Genomic DNA, 14,910 nt, shown 5'->3' on the forward strand with positions numbered 1-14,910 from the left:
GACCGGCTATGCCTAGAAGACATAGGCGGAGTTAACACCTGCCAAAAAATAACCACAAATATTCAGTGTTTTACCAAGCATAACGCAGAAGTGCAAGAAACTGAATGAGCAGAAATCAACGGCAAGCACGGACGACAACACAGCAAATAAGGTGAGTAAGACAGCAAGGGTTCAAGCAAGTTGAAGGCGAAACAGCTGTCTCATGTCAGCAAGAAACAGAGAAAAGCACAAAGAAAGGAGTAAAAATGGAAAGAAAAGAAAAGATAAAGAAGCAAATGGCAAGAAGAAACAACGACAAAAATGCAAAATGTGTCCCCCTCAAAACCAAGCAAACCAACAGCAGCAATCGGAGGAAAGCATGTTAATAGCCAAAGCTCTAGCAAGGTGAAACCACAAGTTAGCTGCAGATGATACTGGTAAACAGCTATGCTACAGATGTATCCTTTGGGGGCTATGGAACCGTCTTAATGATTTGGTGTTTGACAAAAAAGATCGCTTGATCAATGTTAACCACGTGTGGCGATCAATGTTAACCACGTGTGGCGAAAGGTCCTCTGCTACTTAAGAGACTGGCGGCAGCTGCATGATTGCTTTATAGCATATCTGGTAAATATCCTATGATGACCGCTCGGCCTAACCACGATGATTCACCGTGGGTGATGCACGCAGGCAAGAATGCGCCATCACACAGTGCACCTGGAGATAATGGGCTCCTGTGCACTTGTGCTTGTGCCATGTCTGCTTTCTAGTTTATGGGCACCTGTGCGAACATATTTCATATTCTCGCAAGTTTTTATGCATTTTCCTTCTGTTCTGAACTCCTGGCACTAATCCTAGACTATTTTTCAGCTGTTTTAGTTGGACAAGGTATGGTTTTATTGTGTTGCAATGGAACTGGGGAGAGACTCCCTGGTCCTCTGGAAAAAAAGCCTTGGAGTATAAATCACAATTAATTGTTGCTGATGTTGCCATGAACTACAAGTCCACTACCGTGCATCTCCTGGATACTGCTTCCTATTGCAAGTCCACTAGCTAGCGACATGCACATTGGACGCTCAGGTGTCCACCAGCAATTCCCAGACCTCGGAGCACCACCTGCACCTGCAATTCCAGCAGCACTACCTCCAGGACCTGCAATAGTGGCATCTCCAGCAGCCCACTCACGACATACGCTAACACCGGCAGTGATGGCAATGCGGCATGAAGAAGGCCGATGTTACAACTCCAATGAGAAATTCATGGCTGGCCACTGCTGCAAAAGCACTTCGTCCTGGAGATTGATCCAGGTGCAGATGACTGCAAGGAAGACGTTTCTATGGAGGCTGCAAGGGGCTAGCAGCAGTCCTTAGTCCAGCTCGAGGATCAAGTGTTCAAAAAGGGAGAGAGATGTTATGTCTAGGACATAACTACCAGGAACCACATAAGGCCACCAAGGAGGTCACAGCTGAAACTAAAGGGGATAAGTATCCCTAGTTATCCTTGGTAGTTTAAATCTTAGAGATATTTTTTGATTCTCAAGTTAGTTATTTTCTAAAGTTTGTTAGTTCAGCTAGGCGTCCAAGTTTGTAAGCGAGCTATATAATGCCTAGCAATATCAATCAATAGAGAAGCAGAAAAATAATCCCAATTATCCTTCCAGTTTTTCCCCTGCTCTTGTTGTGTGGCAGCCTCCTTTTCCTGGGTGCCACACCTCATCTGTCCAGGGGTGATCTAACCTATCAGCCTACCACGTTATAACACATTACAAACCAAAAGAGAAGCTGCCGATATAACCCAGAAGGCAACAAAAAAACAAAGATCCAAGAGAGGAGCTACTGAGGAAACCGGCTGAGGCACAGAAAAAACAGACATGCTGCGAAAATAAACCTAGCAAACGGAAAGGGAAGATGGCATGTAACAACGAAAGTGGACCTCGGTCATATAATTAACCGAGTTGGCAACAACTAATAAAAATCAAACACATACCTTCTCGGTTATCTTCTCACCACTGTCTAGCTCTGGCGCCAAATAACTTTTTGTCCCGCAGTTAGGCGTACCACCATATTTTCCGAATTCATCTTGGCCACAACAGGCATCTCCGAAGTCTCCAATTCGGACTTCATGATCATGGCCAGGAAATATGTTATCTGGCTTGAGATCCCGGTGCACAATAAATTCATTATGCAGTGTTTCGACACCTCTTACTATCTCTTCGAAAAGTTTCCACCTATCCGGAATTGTGTCAAACTTTTCAGGCAAAAGTGCATTCGCCAATGTGCTGTTTGGAAGTTACACGAAAAGAGAAGCAAACAATCAGAAATGAATAAGGCTAAGTTCTTATGTGATCTAAACTACCGAGCACAAAAATTGTAACGGCCGAACAACTTAATGACAACACAGTTGTGCCATAAAAGGGCTTGGAGCAGCATAAGTGCAGGGGAGGGGAGGAGGGGGGGGGGGTATGCGAAGACAAAAGCAGAAGGCCTCATGAACACGAGCATGAGAGCAAGATTCCCAACTCACCATTCGTCAAGTCAGCGACATTACTGAAAGTGATGCTTAATCATTTCGAACTATTCTCTTCAAGTTCCCGAAGAACAACTCTAAATTACACAAATTGAAATAATAGGGGCTGCTGGGTGGTTGGGAATTGTAGTTGAGCTGCAACAATGTTGCTGAAATCCAAAAAATAAATACTCTGCTTACGTCCTATAATTTGCACAGCCATTTAGTGAGGAAACTCTGAAACCTGACTGGTCAATTTTATTCAGCATCTTCACATTAGGCTATATGTATAAGTGGGCATATGCAGTGTAGGTGAGTTTTTAATGAACTATGTGGATTTAAGAATGAGGCACAGTTAAGTCCTATGTCCAAATCGTGTTAGCAGAGCAGGCTTTGGCTACTAACACGAAGCATATTCATAACTACATTACTGCTAGATAAAATACATATGTTGAGCTAAAATCATAGTAACAAAATATGAACCTTGAGCAGAGCTCTAGATGGAGAAACAGGTAATCTTCTTGTCGAGGATGCCTTTTGTAGTTCCATGGCTCTATCCAGGACTAAAAAAGAAGTCAGAAAAACCTTGAGAGCAACTGGAGGAAATTTTTTGTAGACATTTACCTGATAAAGCATCATAATGCGCCCATTCCTTAAACTTGAAATGATATTAACCTCCCTGAATACAGAAAACTAACTTAGAATGTGGAAATATATCTAACAGATTAGGTTTAGATAATAAAGTAATTTTTAAACCTACCTAGGCTCTTCGATGCAAGATGGATGCAAAGGGATACACTTAACAGCACATTTACTACCCGAAACAAGGCACTTAAAAATCTTGCAATCATTGCCTTCGCCTATGACAAATAAAAACACAAATATCATCATAGGCACAAATAAAATATTTGTACGAATAATATTATTAACAACTCTTACCAAGTTCTTTACAGACTTTGAAAGTGTTGATTGACGGTTTCAAAAAAGCTACAAAATCATCAAAAATTGCAGAAGGAACCTAAGATTTTAAAAATTAATGTTAGACTTTTAAACTACAACACAGAAAATATAGCGTTAAGGGAAAATTTATACATACATTGTTCGTTTCAAAATCAATTGAACTGTTCACATTTCTGAAAACCTGTAATCGCAAGCATATTTAGCTATAAAATCCATTACCAACAGTGTGAAACATTGCAAAAGCTTAACTAAAAGTTAATTATGGGCTTACGCTGCTTGTAGAAAAAGGATCAGGAGCAGTAGCATCAATTTTGAAAGAGAATTTGCAGAGCTCTTCCAGTTCATCACGGTTTAGCCAGATTATACGATAGGCTTTTGTTAATTTCCATTGCTTGCCACCTAGCAAAAAAATAGAACGTCACGGATCTTTTATGGCTACATGACTTTACTTTTCTCCATGGAGAAATGTTGAACTGGTATGGGCCTGGCCCATCAACCTTTGGCTCAAGTGGCCTCTCTAGTATAAGTATCCAGAAGGTCTCTCTCTCCCAGCGTAACCTAGCAACTGTCGCTCCTCACCAGACACCAACTGCCACAACAATAGAAGGAGAGGTGAGGTCCCCTTAGTTCAACATGGTATCAGACGCAAGTGGCAGTGGGGCTGGGCGAGCAGTGCGCGAGGCGAGCTCGTCGTGTATTGGGGCCTGCAGGCAACGGGCGGGCGGGTTCTTTGCTGGTTCTTTGACGGTTGGGCTGGTTCTCCTTCTCCGTTCCGTTGTGCCTCTCGTGGAGAACTGGAGCTACAGGAGGCTTGTGTCTCTTGGAGGAAAGGAGAAGGAGAGATGAAGCAGCGGGAGGAGGAAGAAGTGGAGCTGCTGGAGGCTGCTGACTATGACTGCATCTGCACAGACTATGGGGTATGATCAATGTAATGGTGACCACAGTGTTTTACAGACACTCTGATCGAAAGATCACCATTCTTGCAGTTTATGTGGATGATAAGGAGAAAATAGAGAGATTGAAGGGGTGTCTGGTGAAGGATTTGGGCAACCTAAAATACTTCCTAGGCATTGAAGTGGCATGGACAGAGGAGTAAATTGCAGAAAACCACTACTTTGAAGGCAAGGTTTGCGAAAACCACTACAATACATTTTTTTTTGCAAAAAACACCGTGTCTTCGGTAATCTTTTTGCAGAAAGCACTGATCGGCGGATCGGGCTCAGTTAAGCTTGTTTATGACAGGTGGGGTCCTTTTTTTGCTTATGTGGCACAACAGTTTAGGTTTAAGGCAAAAACACCCCTCGACTTTCTCCACACTGCTCCCAGGCCCTCCAACCACGCCGCAGCCGGCAAGCGCGCACACGAGCGCACACGAGCTCAGCGCCGCCCCTCCTCCTCGGGCCGCTGCCGTCGTGCCCCCATCGTCCCGCCCAACACCGGATCCGAGGGTGCCTCACCGGGTAGGGGCCGCCGGCAGTGAGGGAGTGGCCGCGTCGGCTTGATTGGGCCATTGGGGATCGAGCAACCGCGGGGGGCGATTGGGAGCTCTAGCATGCCGGAAGGTGCGGCGGCGGCCGGCGCTCGAGGTGCCGCACCGCCCCCGGACGGCGGAGGGCTGTTGTGGAGCTCCAACATGGCGGTGGGCAGGGCCAGGATGGGCGGCGTCCTCTGCCTCGAACTACGTGTGGCAACGACGATGGCGCCCGAGCCTTTGCCTCGGCCAGGTCGGGACTGGTGCGGCGGCCTTCTTCGTCGACCTGGGCGCGGCAGCGGCGGCCTGTACGTCGACCTGGGCGCGGCAGCGGCGGCCTGTACGTCGACCTGAGCGCAGCAATGGCTACCCTTATCTCGGCCGGGGACGGGACGGGCAGGGGTGGCCTGCCGTTCCTCGACGCCCCCGCGGCCGCAGATGCACCGGAACGACTTGCGCATGCAGCTGACGAGCGGCTGGCCGGCGGCGCCCACCACGGCGAACTGCAGCAACCCCGCCCACCATGGAACGAAGCGTCGGGGAGGACCCCCCGATCCAGAACGCCGTCGGGAGGAGCAGTTCCACCGCGGAGGAGCGTCGGGGCTAATTGCATTTTTTATTTTTTATTTAGGGGTATGTTTGTAAAATTCTAGGGTCTAGTTTGTAATTTTAGATTAAAACCCATAAATTACAAAAAGGTAGGCCACGCAAGTAGAAAACGGGCCCCACTTGTCATAAACGCGCTCAATAGAGGCAAATCCGCCGATCAGTGCTTTCTGCAAAAAGATTACCGAAGACACGGTGTTTTTTGCAAAAAAAAATGTATTGTAGTGGTTTTCGCAAACCTTGCCTTCAAAGTGGTGGTTTTCTGCAATTTACTCACAGAGAAGGGAATATCTTTGGCCACCGAAAACACATCTTGGATCTCTCGAGTGATATGGGCATGATGGGATGTCGTGCAGCTCTTACTCCGATTGAACAAAATCATCAAGTGACAGCACAAGCAGGTGAGCTAGTGAATAAGGAAGATTACCAGAAACTGGTTGGGAGGTTATTGTACTTGTGTCATACGAGGTCTGACATTGCGTTGTCATGGGTGTGGTGAGCAGATACATGCATGAACCAAAGAGTGGGCATCTTGATAAAGTGCACAGAATCCTGACTCCAGGAAAAGGGTTGTGGTTTGCGAAGAGTGGACATCTTGACGTGGATGGCTATAGTGATTCTGATTGGGCTAATTGTCAAGATGATAGAAGAACAACTTCAGGCTATCGTGTGTTTGTGGGAGGAAATTTGGTGTCATGGAGAAGCAAAAAATAGACAATTGTGTCTAGATTAACAGTAGAAGCTGAGTATAGAGCATTATCTTAAGGGTTGAGTAAGATGCTCTGGGTGAAGAATCTACTGAGCAAGTTGAAACTTCTGAGGAAGGGGGCCCTGAGAGTATGGTGTGACTATCAGTCAGTCAGCTGCCAATAACCAGTTCAATATGATAGGACAAAACATGTGGAAATTGATCACTTCTTCATTAAGGAGAAACTTGATGCTGAGATCATCAGCCTTGCCCATGTCATCTCTGGGCAACATATTACAGATTTGCTTGACAAAGGCAATAGGACAAAGGACTGTAACTTGGCATGTGACAAGATGGGGTTGATAGATATCTACCACCCATCATGAGGGGGAGTGCTGAACCGATATGGGCCTGGCCCATCTACCTTTGGCCCAAGTGGCCTCTCTAGTATAGGCATCTAGGAGGGCTCTCTCCTTGTGTAACCTAGCAACTGGCGCTCCACACCAGCCGCCACAGCAATAGAAGGAGGGGTGAGGTCCTCTCAGTTCAACAAAAAGGTTGCCCATTTTTTTCATTTGACATCATTACCATACCTCCGACAGAAAATCAAGTTTCCAATCCATATATGACCAACACGCATTATGACGGAATAAAAGAAACAACGAACAGAGCTCCTTTTCTTTTTTACAATAACTAACTAACTATCTCATACTCTCCAAACCTCCCCTCTTTCTATCTCATATTTATAATTTAAATCACTTCTTAACAAGATATGAACCTGCGGATGAAGGCAATCCAGATGATCATAACATGTACTGACCCCAACATGTACAGGCATATTTCAATTCAACAAAGATATCTTATGATGCAACCAAACAACCGTACAAGCATTAAATGACTAGATTCAACTACCATGATGCATGTGTCAAATGAATTACACAAGTCACAAATATAAGAAGAGTGACATAAACCTCCCCTCTCTTTCTATCTTATATTTATAATTTAAATCACTTCTTAACAAGATATGAACCTGCGTAGAAGCTTCATTAAACGGACCAACTATGCATGTGAAGGCAATCCAGATGATCACAACATGTACTGATCCCAACATGTACTGGCGTATTTCAATTCAACAAGGATGTCTTATGATGCAACCAAATAACCATACAAGCACTAAATGACCAGATTCAACTACCATGATGCATGTGTCAAATGAATTAAACAAGTCACAAATATAAGAGTGACATAAATCCCCAAAACATTCATATGCAAATCTGCATACCATGGTTGGTGGGTGCAAAGTCTAGCTCACGGTTTCAAATAGTGCAGAGCCTTGAGTTTGCAAACTCTAGCCCTTTGTGTTGGCAGCTGGATAAGGACAGGGGACACTAATTTCTATGATGCAATGCCTTGATTTTGCAAGGGTTGATATGTTGTATAACTTGTATTCCCCAAGCAGCAATTCCATTGTTCACGAACTTGCCAGCTGGGAGCCTCATTCGACCTTAAACTACAGGAGCTAATCCAAACATGGTTGTTGGGTGTAAACTCTAGTCCATGGTCTCAATCATTGCTTGAAAACTTAATCTAGACTTGTTAACTCCTTTTGCTGACACTAGTTCCTAGCTTATTCCATTGGTATTTGGAGAAGGTATGGCACTAAATTCAGTCCAAGCATTAGTTGAATATACTCTACGCCTGGGAACAAACATTTCCCCGGATGAGTGTAAAATTACATACTCCTTCCGTCCCATAATGTAAGACGTTTTTTGACGCTACACTAGAGTTATCAGATCATATGACTGAATTTAAACAAGTCGAGAACTTACTAAAAAATTTAAGCAGCAGGTGCTTCTGTGCTGGCCAAACTCGAAGCTTAATTGTATCTTGGTGAGTATCCCCATGTTCCTCCTCCTCTCCATCACCCTCCTTGCAATCACCTCCACTATCATAACCTCCAGAAACTGCTACATCCACATCCACCCCATCCACATTCCCAGTCTCATCCTTTTCCTCATCCGCATCCATATCCTCGTCCTCATCCTCATCATCCTCATCCCTGTCCCAGTCCCAGTCCCCATCCCCAATCCCCGAGTACTCCTTGCACCCCAGCCTTCCCAAAAAGGACATAGCACCACCTAGTGATGGGAGGGCCCAGTCATCTTCGCTGGAGCTGGATTTCACCATCCCATAGTCGTCGAGGGGGAGGGACTGGTCGCCTTCGCTGGAACTGAATTCCGCCGCTGCATAGTAGTCCTCGGCCATGTCCACTTCCAGCGCAGGCTCGCCGCCGTGGAATAGCAGCCGCGCGATGTCGATGGTGTGGCCGTCTTGGACCACTGCCAGATACAAAGCAGGCTCGCCGGCGAACTCTTGGTCGGGGTCATCGGAGCCGCCCTCCACAGCTCGGGGTGGTGCAACAGGGGCAAGAGCTGCTATTTGAATCAGCGCCGATCCATAGGATGATCTCTTGTAGAGACGAACTTCGGTTGCCCCGCCGCCTGCTGACTCTGTCCACGAAGGAATCTGTATGCAACAACAATATACTGAGCAGATACAGAACATCTTATTTCTGTTCGCTTCCTCAAATCTGTAGACAACAGCACATCAGACACATGAATTTCTTCTAGTGGACAGCAGCATATTACGGAGCAATATACATGAGCATTTACTATCAATCGTACATAACAAACTACTGAAAGGATAGCCAAAACTATCTTTGCACGTGAACAGTGTAAATAAAAGAATAACTATCACATTTCCTATACAGTTTTACTCCATACAATGAACTTTATAAGGCGCATTTTGGCCTGGCATATGAACTAAGAAACTTCCAAGACTGAGAAAGTCACCAAACAGAATGACTAAAATACCCTTATATTTACTGCTTTTAAAAGATGCAAGAGAACGTGGTTGGTCCATGCACATATTCTTATAAAATTATAGTGAAAAAAATAATTCACAAAAATAACAAAATTAATTATGCATGGATGCCTTATTATTTTGGAAGACAGACCAGACTTTTAATATCTTCACCAAAAGTAATTTGGTAATAATAAAAAATAACCAACGAAATGGCAAAGAGAGCATTTATCCACTTATAGTAAGAAGCTAAATTGACACAAGAGTGAAGAAAAAACTTCTCAAAACTAGAAGTACCTTAGTTGAATCCATAGGAATGTCCACATTATAAAAACCCGCTGGCTCGTGGGAGAGAGGTGAGAGCCGAGAACTGGGGGCAGGGGGAACGCTTCCTCCCTGTAGAATATGAAGCATTTGGAAGATATTAGGAACAGACAGCTAAAAAACAAAATTAGAAGCCTCTGAGCAACTTAATAATAGCATGATCTTCTTTTTGCCGGAACAATTAATCTGCTGCTCAACAACAATATTTTATGTAATGTATACGTAATTACATCTGAACCATCAACATACCATAGCATACAACAACAACAACAACAACAACAAAGCCTTTAGTCCCAAACAAGTTGGGGTAGGCTAGAGGTGAAACCCATAAGATCTCGCAACCAACTCATGGCTCTGGCACATGGATAGCAAGCTTCCACGCACCCCTGTCCATAGCTAGCTCTTTGTCGATACTCCAATCCTTCAGGTCTCTCTTAACGGACTCCTCCCATGTCAAAATCGGTCGACCCCGCCCTCTCTTGACATTCTCCGCACGCTTTAGCCGTCCGCTATGCACTGGAGCTTCTGGAGGCCTGCGCTGAATATGCCCAAACCATCTCAAACGATGTTGGACAAGCTTCTCCTCAATTGGTGCTACCCCAACTCTATCTCGTATATCATCATTCCGGACTCGATCCTTCCTCGTGTGGCCACACATCCATCTCAACATACGCATCTCCGCCACACCTAACTGTTGAACATGTCGCCTTTTAGTCGGCCAACACTCCACGCCATACAACATTGCGGGTCGAACCGCCGTCCTGTAGAACTTGCCTTTTAGCTTTTGTGGCACTCTCTTGTCACAGAGAATGCCAGAAGCTTGGCGCCACTTCATCCATCCGGCTTTGATTCGATGGTTCACATCTTCATCAATACCCCCATCCTCCTGCAACATTGACCCCAAATACCGAAAGGTGTCCTTCCGAGGTACCACCTGGCCATCAAGGCTAACCTCCTCCTCCTCACAGCTAGTAGTACTGAAACCGCACATCATGTACTCGGTTTTAGTTCTACTAAGCCTAAACCCTTTCGATTCCAAGGTTTGTCTCCATAACTCTAACTTCCTATTTACCCCCATCCGACTATCGTCAACTAGCACCACATCATCCGCAAAGAGCATACACCATGGGATATCTCCTTGTATACCCCTTGTGACCTCATCCATCACCAATGCAAAAAGATAAGGGCTCAAAGCTGACCCCTGATGCAGTCCTATCTTAATCGGGAAGTCATCGGTGTCGACATCACTTGTTCGAACACTTGTCACAACATTATTGTACATGTCCTTGATGAGGGTAATGTACTTTGCTGGGACTTTGTGTTTCTCCAAGGCCCACCACATGACATTTCGCGGTATCTTATCATAGGCCTTCTCCAAGTCAATGAACACCATATGCAAGTCCTTCTTATGCTCCCTATATCTCTCCATAAGTTGTCGTACCAAGAAAATGGCTTCCATGGTCGACCTCCCAGGCATGAAACCAAACTGATTTTTGGTCACGCTTGTCATTCTTCTTAAGCGGTGCTCAATGACTCTCTCCCATAGCTTCATTGTATGGCTCATCAGCTTAATTCCACGGTAATTAGTACAACTCTGAACATCCCCCTTGTTCTTGAAGATTGGTACTAATATACTCCGTCTCCATTCTTCTGGCATCTTGTTTGCCCGAAAAATGAGGTTGAAAAGCTTGGTTAGCCATACTATCGATACGTCCCCGAGACCTTTCCACACCTCAATGGGGATACAATCAGGGCCCATCGCCTTGCCTCCTTTCATCCTTTTTAAAGCCTCCTTCACCTCAGACTCCTGGATGCGCCGCACAAAACGCATGCTGGTCTCATCAAAGGAGTCATTCAGTTCAATGGTAGAACTCTCATTCTCCCCATTGAACAGCTCGTCGAAGTACTCCCGCCATCTATGCTTAATCTCTTCGTCCTTCACCAAGAGTTGGCCTGCTCCGTCCTTGATGCATTTGACTTGGCCAATATCCCTCGTCTTCCTCTCCCAGATCTTAGCCATCTTATAGATGTCCCTTTCACCTTCCTTCGTGCCTAACCGTTGGTAGAGGTCCTCATATGCCCGACCCCTTGCTTCACCAACAGCTCGCTTTGCGGCCTTCTTCGCCATCTTGTACTTCTCTATGTTGTCTGCACTCCTATCCAGGTATAGGCGTCTGAAGCAATCTTTCTTCTCTTTAAGCGCCTTCTGGACATCATCATTCCACCACCAGGTATCGTTATCTTCGCTTCTCCTTCCCCTGGACACTCCAAACTCCTCCGAGGCCACCTTACGAATGCAAGTCGCCATCTTCATCCACACATTGTCCGCATCCCCTCCTTCCTCCCAAGGGCCCTCCTTAAATACCCTCTCCTTGAACACCTGAGCTACCTCCCCCTTGAGCTTCCACCACTTCGTTCTAGCGACCTTGGCACGCTTATCCCGCTGGACACGAATCCGAAAGCGGAAGTCAGCAACCACCAGCTTATGCTGGGGTACAACACTCTCCCCAGGTATCACCTTACAGTCTAGGCACGCACGCCTATCTTCTCTTCTCGAGAGGATGAAATCAATCTGGCTAGAGTGTTGGCCACTACTAAAAGTCACCAAATGTGATTCTCTCTTTCTAAAGAGGGTGTTAGCTACAATCATGTTGTAGGCTAGAGCAAAGCTTAAGACATCTTCTCCTTCTTGATTCCTGATGCCATAGCCAAAGCCCCCATGCGCCCCTTCAAAACCTGTGTTAGATGTACCCACGTGGCCATTGAGGTCTCCTCCTATGAAGAGCTTCTCACCAATCGGTACACTCCTAACCATGTCTTCCAAGCCTTCCCAGAACTCCCTCTTGGTGTTCTCATTGTGGCCTACTTGCGGGGCATATGCGCTGATAACATTGAGAACCAAGTCCTCAGCTACCAGCTTGACCAGGATAATCCGGTCCCCACGTCTCCTGACGTCTACCACTCCATACTTGAGGCTCTTGTTGATCAAGATGCCTACGCCATTTCTGTTTGCAGCCATCCCCGTGTACCACAGCTTGAAGCCGGTATCCTCCACCTCCTTCGCCTTCTGTCCTCTCCATTTGGTTTCTTGGACGCAAAGGATATCAACACCTCTCCTCACTGCTGCATCAACTAGCTCCCGAAGCTTCCCTGTCAGAGACCCTACGTTCCAGCTACCTAAGCGAATCCTCCTAGGCTCGGCTAGCTTCCTTACCCTTCGCACTCGTCGAGTCAAATCAGATGAAAGAATCTAACGATTGAAAGAGACCAAAAGCTTTGATGGGAGCAAAGATAGTTACTTGCTGCATGCCTGCGCAGTTACTTGATATTAGAACTTGAGACTGGTTTTGGCATTAGATACCCGGTAATCAGTAAATATGCACGACAAAAAATATAAAATATTTTGGCGTGCTAGTATGTTACTGAGCATTGCCTGCCAATGCATATATGCTTCCATGGGCATGTGCATAGGCACTTTAAGTTTTGCATACGATCAACACAACGGGGCGTGTTTAAGTTGACTACACTCAAATGTGGTCTTATTACATCAGCTCAATGACATCACCAAGAAATTAACCTACGTGTTCTATGCGATGACAAGCGACATCACAAGTTGGGTTAGCTAAACTAATAGGCTAGTGTTTCACTGTAGTTTGTCTATATATACACACATGAATGTAGCTTTGACATCATTTGTTCTGACTTCTAGCGCTGCCACTGCCGGGTGGTACAAAACACCTTGCGACATGTACAGTTCAATTTTTGGAAATTTCCACCTAGAGCCCTAGAATTTGAGAAATCTCGGACTTACGATTTTTATCCATGAGCTATCTATACAATGGCACTGGTATCATTAACCATGTACTAACATACATTTACCTTGTAGCACATTGGTGCATGGAAACCACTTGAATTACTGAACTCAAAGCATTGGATCTATAATTAAAGATGTCCCAAAATGCCCAAGGAAAGCATCATCATAATGCATTTCCAGAACCAGCAACAAGTGCTCATCCTCTCTACATGACAAACACTACCAGAAAAGTTGGACATTCACCATACATAATATTCAAGTCCCTGATGTTAAACATATCATACAGTAGTAGCCAAGCTCCGACAACTTCGCACTTGTATTCATCAACTAATTAACAAGCAAACCAAGTCATATAAGACCGGTACCATACACACCATATTGTGTTGGCCTGCTACGACAGCAAATCTCAAGTTCCAGCAACCAAGCTACATTTTAGTTCACGCATCGCGCTTCCAATCACCTAGCACAGCTACTAATCATCCACTGGGCAGCCTAGTTCATCACACGAGCACAAATCCAGAGCTAACCAACCATTTCCAGAGCAATTAGCGGACACAACTACCAAAGCGTAATCCCCAACTCGAAGCGCACAAATCGGCACCTCCCCATCGCATCCCCATCCCGCGTTCGGAGCCTCAGATCCAAGCAACGCCAGCCCCAAATACGAGCACAGCCCACGCGAACCAGACCGGTTTAAGAAAATAAAGGGATCCCGAGATCTACGCATACGGGGGAAGTATCCCGAGGGCTGTTGCCGACGAGTGAAGCAGGGATGGAGGACTCACGGCGAAGGGGTTGACGTCGTCGTCCTCGAAGTCGTTGCGGCCCGCCATGGGTCCGGCCTCCTCCTTCTCCGACAGCGGCCATGGACGTCGCGGGGGCGACGAATGTGGGCGGTTGACGTCGCCGTCCTCGAATCCGTCTTGGCCCGCCATGGGTCCGGCCTCCTCCTTCTTCGAAGGCGGCGATGGACGACGCGGTGGCGGCGACTGCAGGCGGTTGACGTCGTCGTCCTCGAATCCGTCGCGGCCAGCCATGGGTCCGGGTCCGGCCTCCTCCTTCTCCGGCGGCAGCGACGGACGACGCGGTGGCGACGACAAAGGGAGGTTGAAGTCGTCGTCCTCGAATCCGTCGCGGCCCGCCATAGGTCCGGCCTCCTCCTTCTCCGAAGGCGGCGATGGACGACGCAGGCGGCGGGCGGCGTGCTCGCCCCCTCCCTCTCTACTCGCGTTGTGAGACGGGGTGGCTGCGCGAGAGGTAATCGCTAGCAGGTGGGGCCCGCTGAGGCCGCCAGGTGGGGCCAGGAATGCGAGACGCCAACCTGGCGGAGTGGACTGGCGGTGCGAGGCTGAAGGTCTACTTGTGGTCAAACCTGCCTAGATGGCCCGGCACGGCCAGGCACGCCACACGGGCCCCCCTGCCTAGCCGATGCACGGGCCCCATATTACACGCGCCGGCATGGCCGGCCCACTTGGCCTGCGTGGCACATTTCGCCCAAATACCTCCAAAAAATACTGGAAATTTGAAATTTTCGGAAAAAGAGAAAAATATAAAAAATGAAAAATGAGGCAAAGTATCTTGTAGGATAAATATGCTTTACTAGTGGCTGCCTCAAAAAACCAAGGAAACGAAAATTACAAAAGAAAAAGAAAAATTACAAAGGCACAACTACACGACATGTTTCCCCACAGTCTCCTTGTC

At 46.5% G+C, this 14,910-nt stretch overlaps 1 protein-coding gene across 2 annotated transcripts; it reads right to left on the reverse strand.

The window, feature by feature from the left end:
• Positions 1-40: 40 nt before the first annotated feature.
• Positions 41-14,528, reverse strand: LOC123132563 (cyclin-dependent kinase 11B). Of its 2 annotated transcripts, none has more exons than XM_044552393.1 (10): positions 13,995-14,528; positions 9,369-9,467; positions 8,039-8,735; positions 3,716-3,843; positions 3,581-3,625; positions 3,424-3,502; positions 3,245-3,344; positions 3,109-3,163; positions 2,968-3,047; positions 41-2,257 (listed from the first exon to the last, which is right to left on the reverse strand). In XM_044552393.1, the coding sequence occupies exons 1-10, from the start codon at positions 14,352-14,354 to the stop codon at positions 1,954-1,956; spliced, it is 1,947 nt and encodes a 648-aa protein (XP_044408328.1). In that variant the 5' UTR covers positions 14,355-14,528; the 3' UTR covers positions 41-1,953. The 2 variants fall into 2 exon arrangements, with proteins under 2 accessions (XP_044408328.1, XP_044408329.1); XM_044552394.1 differs by having other exon boundaries at positions 8,039-8,799; positions 13,995-14,255.
• Positions 14,529-14,910: the final 382 nt, after the last annotated feature.

The sequence above is a fragment of the Triticum aestivum genome, chromosome 6A (genome assembly GCF_018294505.1).
Source record: "Triticum aestivum cultivar Chinese Spring chromosome 6A, IWGSC CS RefSeq v2.1, whole genome shotgun sequence".
Classification (NCBI taxonomy): Eukaryota; Viridiplantae; Streptophyta; class Magnoliopsida; order Poales; family Poaceae; genus Triticum; species Triticum aestivum.

Bases quoted from the DNA above. Each gene is read 5' to 3' on its own strand.
- LOC123132563 (XM_044552393.1), bottom strand. From the start codon at position 14,354: ATGGCGGGCCGCGACGGATTCGAGGACGACGACTTCAACCTCCCTTTG. The intron at 3,626-3,715 runs GTAAGCCCATAA...TTGCGATTACAG, and splicing joins ATCCTTTTTCTACAAGCAGC to GTTTTCAGAAATGTGAACAG. The intron at 3,345-3,423 runs GTAAGAGTTGTT...TATTTGTCATAG, and splicing joins CAAAGTCTGTAAAGAACTTG to GCGAAGGCAATGATTGCAAG.